At 39.0% G+C, this 10444-nt stretch overlaps 1 protein-coding gene across 1 annotated transcript; it reads left to right on the top strand.

Annotated features, from left to right (window-relative positions):
* Nucleotides 1-2338: 2338 nt before the first annotated feature.
* Nucleotides 2339-8955, top strand: LOC134851196 (HEAT repeat-containing protein 5B-like). The gene is made up of 3 exons (XM_063867166.1): nt 2339-3711; nt 3938-5990; nt 6236-8955. Exons 1-3 carry the CDS (start codon nt 2339-2341, stop codon nt 8843-8845), a joined length of 6036 nt encoding a protein of 2011 aa, XP_063723236.1. The 3' UTR covers nt 8846-8955.
* Nucleotides 8956-10444: the final 1489 nt, after the last annotated feature.

Below are 10444 nucleotides of genomic sequence, written 5' to 3'. Positions count from 1 at the left end.
TTTAGGCGCTTTGGTCTGTATTTCAAAACTGTTTCAAACAGATCATGAAGCGTTGCGCCGCGGTAGGAGTGAATTGTTGATTTTACTAGAGCTGGTTTGATATATTTGGTCCTTGAAGTCCCGATAACTAGTTTCTGTGAGAACTCAGGGATGCGTCTTGCCTGGAATCGCGGCATCTACCTGAAACACAGACAATGGGGCGAGAAAGGAAGCTCTTTGGGGTGATTTATGAATACTTTCACTTAGGATTTAAAATTGCTTAGGCAAAGGCGATGGAAAAAAAGGAGTGGTACAACCTGACGTCGATTTGGAGGTCGATTCACCAGCTCACTCCTTCTTGCGTCTAGTTACGCCAGGGAAACTTCACTCGCCTACGGCTGGGACGGCGAGATTTGGTAAGATAACCAGAAGAGGAAAGCCCAGCGCGCATATGATCTATTTAATAAGTTTATCACAACAATTAGGCTAACAATTAGCTTATTCCAATTAGCTTATAGAAATTCAAAGTTTGACCGATTACAATTCGAATGGTTTTTCTTTGACGAATGGTTATTTGACGACTGGCTTTTCTTTTATTCTTTTTTAGTATGAATGAAATTTTTTCCATCTTTTTGAGTTTAAGTGAAAATGAAATTTTTTCTATCTTTTTGTTTGGCTGGTTATAATGAATTCTGTATTGTTAATTTTCACTTTTAGTGGCTTTGTTTTGAAATTTTGTACGATTTTCAATGTAGTAATCAAAGTCGCTTATTGCTTGTTCTGAGTTTTCGTTTCTGACAAAAAGCATTGTATCATCAGTGTATTTAACGATTTTGCAATAGTTTGGTAATTGTTATTTCGAGTTGTTTATTTTAAGTTTGAAAAAGATTGTTCCAAGACTGCCATGCGAACGGTTTGAAATGAATCTATCGTATTCGATTCGGTGTTGTTAACAATTGGTTTTTTAAGTCTATCGCGCACAAAATTTTCAATCTTATTATTTGAGCTTCGTGAGAATCCTAGGTTTTCAAACTTATCTTAAGGGTTTCAAGATAGGATCGGAATTTGTCAGTCAAATGCTTATAAAAGATCAAAAAAGAGGCTGCAATAAAATGTATTTTTGCCAAGTGCGTTTCCAAATAGTTCAGTACAGTATAGTACTTCATCTATGCTTGAGTTTGATGCTGAAATCCCAAAATGTGTTTTCTTTGTACGGTTATCCTTCGAGAGGTAATCGATCATTTGTTTCAAGTTTTTTTTTCGGAAATTTTTGAGTTTGCAACCTAACCGACTTAAGTCTGCGCTTATATGGTTCGTCCGAATGATCTTTTTCGAAAATTGGTTTAACAAATGTTTTTCGGTTATTGAGTGGAAATTTTAATTTTGTTGTTATCTTTGAAGAAAAATGGTAAACTAGTTTTGTTTGTTTTTATGATTTCGAAGAAAAATTGCTAACCGGTGCTTCTTTTATTAAAAGTTACTATTAGCAAAAAAGTGATCAAAAAAGATCATATTGTGCCAAGATTGTTTCTAATGATTCTTTTTTTCTTTCCTAACTAATTTAGTTTTCTATCACCTGAAAGAAATAGAGGCTCCTTAATGTTTGAGAATAATCCTTTGATTCAGCCAAATTTTCAAGCCAATCTTTGCTCCGACTATTGAAAATTGGGAGGAACTTTGTATTCAGATGTGTTTTTGTTCCGACTTTCGATACGAAAGTAACGGAATATTTGTGCTCGGGGTGGGTTTTTTTTTCTTCAGACAAATTTCGACTTTTTAACTAGCCATTTTTGACGGAATTTTTTATATCATTCAAAAGGTATTGTTGCCCTGACCTCAAATTTGAAAAGATATTTCACCTGTGATCATATTTCGTAAAGTTATGGGGGCTTAAAGGTTGTCATTTTGGCCAATTTGGGACAATTAACGCGCGATATATTTCGCGCTATTAACGCGTAAGCGGAGAGTTAATCCGTCTTAAAATCGTTCCAAATTGGTTGAAAGAAGTTAATTTGCCGTAATTGATTTGTTATAAGGAGCGAAATTCATCCTTTTCTACTTTATATGGCTAGTGGGGGGATGATTTTCATAAAAAAATTCAAATTTTAGAAAAAAAGATTTCATTTTATTTTAATACATTTAATTTTTTAATGTTATTACTGCTCCATAAAACCTTAAAAGGCAGTCGGAACATTCAGGGCTTCGCCTTGATACGAGCAGTCTTGTTTTTCTTTTGTTTTGAAATATAATTTGTACAGTTAACTTTTTCGTTAAAAGCGTAGCTGCTGATGTCATTGAATAGGGTGTAAAAGGTTGTGAATTCCGTTTCGGCCGTGTTTATTGATATTTATTTTCAGGGATGGAGCTTGCACATAGCTTAACTTTCAACGAAAATGCTCATAAATCCATGCCAACAGCTACTCGCGATCTATTTCTTTACGAATGGTTAAAGTTTTTGGGAAAAGTGCTGCCAGGGTTGGATAAGAAAGAAATAAAGCAGTGTCAGGAGCGTTTAGAAAAACAGCTTCTATCATTGATTTCTGTGCCCCAAAGTTCTGCTATTCAGAAATCTTTGGGAGAGACAGCAGCTTTGCTGTTCAATGTTGGAGAGACGTTTGGGCTGTATGCGTTCATCGAGTCCTGCAACGAAAGACTCAGGGTAAAAGACGATACTGTTAACAATGTAAAAATAAAGATTTGTGTAATTAACGTCTTCTTCGGGATGTACGCAACTTTGGGCCGAATGATGGGCAATACCTTTGCCGACACGATACAGATGCTACTCAGAAATACTAAGTCAAACGATGGAGATCTCAGGTCGAGTAGTTTGCTTTGTCTAGGCGCAATAATGGCAAGTTTAGGAGCTATGTGTACCTCCTATCATCGAGATGTGTACAAAACTGCAAAGTCATTTCACAGCGATAAAAGCATGAACGTGCGTATCAGTGCAATGAAACTTCTTGAAAGTTTGATTCCAAACGCGTCTAATGTAGTTTCCGCTGATGTTGAAAACCTGGTCACAGTTTGCTGCAAGGCTCTTGAAAGTAGTAACTATGACGTCCGCCTAGCAGTGTCATCAGTCCTGTCTAGGTTGTTAGTCTCCATGCTGCCGCCATCCAAGACGATGACATTCAATACATTGTCAAATGCACCTATACCGAAACAAATGACATCAAATCAGTCAACAAAAAAGCTTTCTACCGAAGACTGCTTTGGAATTTTGGCATCTTGTTTCTTTAAAGCATCGAGCGCGTCAGTGCGAGTTGGAATCGTCGAAAGTTACATCGCATTTTTCGATGCTCTTGGGAAACACTGGGTTGAAAAACACGTTAAATTTATAGTGAACCACACTTTAACTCTGCTTGACAATCCCAAAATGCTGAGCTCTCACATTGAAGCGGTGTACTGTAGACGCAGTGTAAACTTTATTCTAAGCCATGTGATCAATCAAATCATCGGCGAAAAATCTCAAAATGAAGCTGCGAAGGAGCTCATTAAGATTCTAGCTGGAAGAATGCAACATGTGAACGTTGATGCAACCGAGCAAGTGGTTACCATTACTCAACATGTTATCATATGCATACTGAATCAAGTTTCGTCGCTGGTCTCGCTGCAGGGCTCTTCGATTTCGGTGTTCTTCACTGAACATGCAACAGGTGCTGTGAATACGGTAGTTTCGTCTTTGCTATATCCTGCTTCAGCTGTGAGCCTAGCAGCTGCGTGGTGTCTGAGGTAACAGTTTCAAATGCTTGCTCTTTTTTTGTTTTGATGGATCGAAAACAGAATTCAATCTTATAGAGAAGACTTCAATTTTTGAAACTTGGTGGTATATATGATGGGGAACTAAGTCATGGCTTTTTGATTGAGGCTTTTTTTTCGTGAAGTCTGAGGATAATGAATAGGTTTTGATTCTTGATTTTAGAGTTATTGAAAAAGTTAAATGGTTTCTCTATTTTAGGTGCATTGTCATAGCTGTTCCAGCTCAGCTTACAGTCCTGATTGATACTACTCAAGAAAAGATCGAAGCTGCCAAAAACAACCCTGAGTCTCTAGTCGGGTACAGTAATGCTTTGACTGCCATCTTAGGAGCAGTACCTCTCGCGGAACTCGGAGTTCCCTCCATAAAAGCGAAGAACGCTTTCTCAATTGCTGAAGATTTACTTCGAACTGCTTCTCAGAACAGTCGAATGTCTCTTGCTAGAACCCAATGTGGATGGATGATTATAGGCGCGTTGATGAATCTTGGATCAATCACAGTTCGTCATTTTTTGTCAAAACTGTTGCTGCTGTGGAGAAATGCGTTCCCAAGGTCAACTAAAGAAATTGAAACTGAGAAAACGAAATTTGACGTTTTCAACTGGCGAGTCGTTCTTGAGGGTCGCGCTGGAGCTTTATGCGCGATGGAATCGTTTCTTCAAAACTGTTCAGAACTGGTATCAGATGACGTCACTAGAAGAATGCTAGCTCCTTTAGAATGTGCTTTAACGATGCTAGCTAACCTTCCTGTCAATGTGAAAGCGTCTGCTGCTCAGAACTTGAAAGTCAGCGCTGCTTTTTTCAGACTGCGGTTGTTTCTTGTCTTGGGTCAACTACCTCCGGAATGTTATGAATCGTTTATAACTCAGTTGATAAGAGTTTTGATAAATGAGTTTGCTCTTACGGACAAGCAGTCAGCAATCACGACGTCGTACTTGGATCAAGTTGGACATAAATATAACAGTATATTGCTAGGCGCCAACGGAACCGACAGCGATCACCAGGAAATTGAAGAGCAAATGCTTCCCGTTAACAATGCAATTTCATGTGGCACGCTAGAACATGATCCTGTGTCAATTTACGCTGCTCGGAAATTTCAAAAGTATCGGTTTTCTTCACCAGGACCGTTGCCTCTTGGGATAGCAGTCGTTGATTCAAGTGTAAGCCTGTTCAGTAAGATATTCTGCGCTACTGCTGTGAAACATCGAATTAAAATCATGCAGCATTTTGTCGAGTGTCTCAAATTGAATAAATCGGTGAAGCAACAATCGGTTCAAATCAATATTTTGACTGTCTTGCTTTCGTGTTTGAAAACAATGGCAGAAGGTAAAACACCAATCGGAAGTCAAGATCTTCAAGAGTTGATTCTGACGCTACTGCTGTCGTTGCTCGGGGATCCCTCCGATATCATACGTTGTGCGTCAGCTGAATGTGTTGGTCGTTTAGCCCAAGTTATAGCTGATAATACCTTCACAGCTAGAATAAGTCAGTCATGCTTTGACAAAATTCAACTCTCGAGAGATCCAACGATTCGAATGGGCAATGCATTAACGTTAGGGTTCGTCCACAGATATGTAGGAGGTATAGGCGCTGGGCAGCATTTAAGCACAAGTATCAGTATATGTCTGGCACTTGCCCAAGATATGAGTAATACTTCGGTTCAAGTTTGGGCGTTGCACTCGCTGGCACTGATAACAGATTCTGGAGGAGTGATGATTCGATCCTACGTCGAGCATATCTTGGCACTGATGATCAATCTTCTAATGACGGTTCCAAGTTCGGCCAAAGATATCCACCGGTATATTGGAAAATGCGTCGTATCGTTGATAACTATTCTAGGACCCGAATTACAGGGTAATGCACCTCAGATTTCAAGTATCCGATCATCGTGTCAACTTGCAAGTGACTTCCTACTTGGAAGTACTAACTTGCTGGTTATTGCAGAGGGGATCTCATGTTATCAGCAGCTGCACCTGTTCACACCAAGACACGCCGCTCTGAATTCTTTAGTGAATCTGGTTTGTAAGAATCTAACGAGCAGCTGTTTGGTTCTAAGACAAGTCTCGTGTAGTTGTTTGAAACAGTTATCACAGAGACAAGCCGACCAAGTATCTCAATTAGCAGCTGCTTATTTTGCAGAAACACGGGAGCCTGCTAGTGCGGGCGACACGTACTCTAGTGAGTTGGAGTTGGAAGCTGCTTTGTTTACGATGTTGGATAAGGAAGCGGATTTGACGATGCAGAATAACGTAAAGGTAACTAAAACCATTTTCATAGATTAATTAATATTTTCCGGATGGAGAAAGTCGTGATCTCATTTACTTTACTATGAAGATGTGCGCTGAATTGTTTTATAGTTTGGATCAAGCTGCATATTTAAGCGGTCGGTAGTGCAAATTAAAACCAAAAAGTTGCACTTTTTTGACTGACTAGTATAGATTTCATCAAGAAAAAGTGCTGTCAGTTTTTAATACTGTATTGGAAAGTGTTTGTTGTTTAGGACACTATTCTGATGATTCTGAACTCGCAGGCCATTTACAAATTGACAGGTTGGCTTACTCTACTGAGAAACGTACTGTTCATAGCCACGGGCGAAGAGGCAACGGAACAAGAGCCGAAAGGCAACGAAGAAGACGAGGATGATGACACCAGTTTCCAGCCCGTGAACAAAGAAACGAGCACCACTTTACACCAGAGGTGCAATACAAGAGCGTTCGCCGTGCAATGCGTGCAAAAAATATTCACACTCGCATCACCGACAAACGACGTGAACAGTAAAGCAAGTGAGATAGCCAATGCTTTGTCACATCAATCTCCTGATGGATCTTTGCTAAGCGAAGCAATGTTAAGTCAAGACGGTGTGGATCCTTTAGTGACTCATATTCAAGAACTAGTACGTATTGGTTTCATGGCTGCAACATCATCATACGACCATCTGCAAATCGAAGGTCTGAAAGTTCTAGAAGAACTCATTAAAAGATTCAGTGATGCTAGGGATCCGGACTTCGATGATCAACCGCTATTGGAACAATACCAAGCTCAATTCGGAGCGGCTTTGAGACCTGCATTTTTACGCGAGGGATCGCCGCATGTTTTATCAAAAGCATGTAATTTATGTAGTATTTGGATCACAAGTGGAATCGCAACTGATATTGTAGACCTTCGAAGAATCCATCAATTGTTGGTGACTTCTCTCTCAAAAGCACAGAATGCGCGGTCCTCGGGAGCGGGAGCTGTCTTCAGTGAAGTATCAGCAACAAGTGAAAGACTAGCTGTTTTGAAAGCATGGGCTGATATGTATTACGTAGCTCTGGGCATCGAGCTGAAGAAAAACGGCGAAAATAGTGAACAAAGTGGAAGTACCTCTTCAAGTTTGCTAGAATTGGTCAGACCTGAATTATCGAATCTATACTCGATGTGGATCGAAGCGCTCAAAGAGTATGGTCTTGCGTTGTCGCATGGAAATGTAGTAGTTAGCGACGAAGTTCCGATTACAGTTCGCGAGGCAAGTTGGGGGAATTTACTCTCAAGTGCAACTTTGTATTTCACCGCACATATGTTACCAAAAGCGGTTCAAGATGGAAAAATTGTGAAACGCGAAACAGATGATAAAACTTACTTTCTAGATAGTGATTTGATAAATGATATTCACCTTTTAATGGGCCTTTCAAGTGTTCCATTATCCCAATCAGCAGTTCTTCAGGATCCCCTGAAGATCTCATTTTGTCTCAAGTCGTTGGTGAAGCTTTTAGAGCAACCTCAAGTTGCGATTTACGTTGCATCAAATGAAACTGATTCAAAAGTAGTAGAACTAGCTCAGATTTTGTTCAAAGTTGCATTGTCTTGTGGAGACATTGAAGTTTTAGACCTTCTTGTGCAATCGGTGAAAGCACTTTCGAAATGCGCGCTATTGAATGAAAGTATTAAAGCCACTTGTAATTTAGACGATGGAAGCTTGATGAAGGTTCTTCTTGAAATTCTATCGTGCGTTTTCACGCGACATGTGCCGAGCTTGCGTGAAACGTTAACAGTGTCTAATATCCGACCGGTCAAAAAATTTAAAGACCCGTCGGCAAAATTAGTTGCAGCAACTTGTGAAATTTGGCCTAATATGTTAAGTTTATCGCATCCAAAGCATGAAGTAGCATTGAAAACAGCAAGTTTGCATATGCTTATATGTGCGCTGAAAGAATCTTGCACGACTAATTGTTCTGCTAATGCATTAAGTGCACTATTGCATTGTATCAAATCAATTGCAACATCGGAGCTCACTTTCGAAGAAAAAACAGATGAAGAAACTGAAACCGAAAATACTGAGGAAAAAAGTGGACATGAAACAAAAACTGAGGAGGACCGAGAAATGAAGGTTAAAATGTGGACCAAAGTGTTGACCTCTACTTACCTTTCGGTTCTGGACTTTGCTGAAAATTCAGAGGAGTGCGATCCGAGTCGTTGCTTGCTCTCATTCGCGACTCTAACCCTCTCGTTCCCCGAGAAGATTACAGTGAACTCCATTATTTTAGAACGCAGTGTTGCTTTTCTAACGCCACTTTTGAAGAGTAACAGAAGTGCGGTTAAGTTACAACATCTGAAAGTGATCTCATCTCTATTGAGGTCAAATAAAAAAGTTGTGGCTATTAAGTTTTGCAAGCCTATTTTGTCCAGTGTTTTTGCGGAGCTATTGGAAATTGGGGAAGAAAATCCAGACCATTGGCTTTGCTTGAAGGAAGAAATAGAACTACTAATCTTAGGTTTGCCACTTATATCAGAAGTGATCAATGGGTCTGCTAACGTTGCGCATGAATCTATGTTGTATCACTTACTTAAAGTGCTTAGTAAAATCATGGGCGTGTATAACAACCAGAGCCAGTTATACCTCTACTGCATTGAAACGTTGAAACGACTTAGCGCTGCTTATTCTGAACAAATAAGATCAATTTTTGCGAAAGATCCGGAATTGAAAGAAAGTGTCGGAACGGCTGTCAAACGCACTGTTGCTGTAGGTTTCTCTCCAGATTCAGCGAAAAGCAAAGCGGATCAACCAGCGAGCCAAGCGGCAAAACAACCTTCGATTCAATTGAAAGTCGATTTCAGCAATTTTGGCAAATGAATGTAAATTGAATTCTGAATTGATGTTAATTATATCTTTACCAATTTTAAAACATGTACATTTTGGACGTCTAATGAAAAGAAGATAGTCTCTCAATATTTTTGTTGTATATTGGGCAATAGTGTAGAAGATTTATCATTTAGTACTTTGGATGTTGATTGTTAAATTAAAATAGATAAGTGCTGATTTTGTGATTAAGGCTCCAAATTAGTTTTGAGGTAGTACCTGAAGAATCAGGTTGCGCAAGAGATTTGTGGGGGTGCAAGGTAGTGCATCAAAATAGAAACAATACAGCGCTTTAAAGAAGCGGGTACCAACAGTCGCAACAGCTCAGCCCGTCGAAAAATGAATTTGGGTTGGCGTTTTTACTACGAAACAACTTTTTTTAAAACCTAAGTCGCAAATAGAAGTGCTCATTTGGTGCACTTTTGGTATAGTTCCAAACATTGGCAATTTAAATGCATCTCTCTACTTTTTTGGCGGCTAGTGTTAGAGTATTTCCAAGCGACCGTGGTGCGGATACGAGTACGTGAAACTCCTAAGCTATATGTTGGGTGGTTCAATGCTGGCATATTGAAATAGTTTCATTTGGTAGCACTTTTGCTGCAAAGCCTTGGCAGTTTACTAGCAACTGCAGCTGCCTTAGTATTTGCCAGTTTTGGTGCAGTTGAGACGAGGTGAGACACTGTGTTTCTAGGTTGGAGGTACGATTCCGGCATATGGCAAAAGTTTTTGTTTTCAAGTAGTATTACTTTTTTCTGTTCCTTATTTCAGTTTGTTACTGGCTTTTTAGAGCTATTTTTTGCCGTTTTCTCGCTTTTGTTTAGCAGCAGGTTTGGCAACTGGCGCGATAAAATCATTGTCTGTATGAGTTAAGACTATTTTGTTTTTTGGTAGAAATGTGAAATAACAATTTTTTGGAGCAGGAAAAGAAACCTGCTGTTTTAGAGGATTTTTCAATCGTAGATTTTACGCATGCGAATAGTAAGCCTTATTAAATTGGATTAAAGACTTTTTGCGTGGTTAAAAGTTTGAAACAAAGTCACTTGATAGCGTAATTTATAATTCGTTTTAATATTTTGGTATCTGTGAAAATGGTTTACTCCTTGGACTGCAAAAGTCTTAGATTTTTTATTTACTCTTGTGATTTTTTTTACTACCCCTGACTTTTATCCTGTTATTTGTTTCTTAAAGCTGCTTTCGGCCTAAATAGTTTCGGTTTTTGTTTAATCGGCTTAGTGAGCTAATTTTGCGTCGTTTGAAGAGAAAAATAATTGCTGCACATTCTCTAGGAAAGATGGTAGTTTTCTTATTTATCAAATAATTGTTTGCATTTTCGATTTTAGCGTGAGTTATCGAATCGGAATGAGTAACTTTTTTTTCCAGTTTAGCAACTAGTTCAACCAGTCATTTGGGTCAGCAGTTGGCGTATCTGTTCTGTTGAAATGTCTTACAAATATTTTTTAAACATGTCCACGTTTGAAATCGCCGGTCTCATCAAGTTTTTATTTTTGTTGCTTAGAAACCAATTCATAATATTTGTGTTTTTAATTTTAAGCTTGTTCCGTGTGAATGGTGTCGAATTATATTTGTTGCCTC

Source organism: Symsagittifera roscoffensis, chromosome 7 (genome assembly GCF_963678635.1).
Source record: "Symsagittifera roscoffensis chromosome 7, txSymRosc1.1, whole genome shotgun sequence".
NCBI lineage: Eukaryota > Metazoa > Xenacoelomorpha > Acoela > Convolutidae > Symsagittifera > Symsagittifera roscoffensis.
The sequence above is the reverse complement of the archived record's forward strand: the minus strand, read 5'-3'. Positions and strand labels throughout refer to the sequence as shown.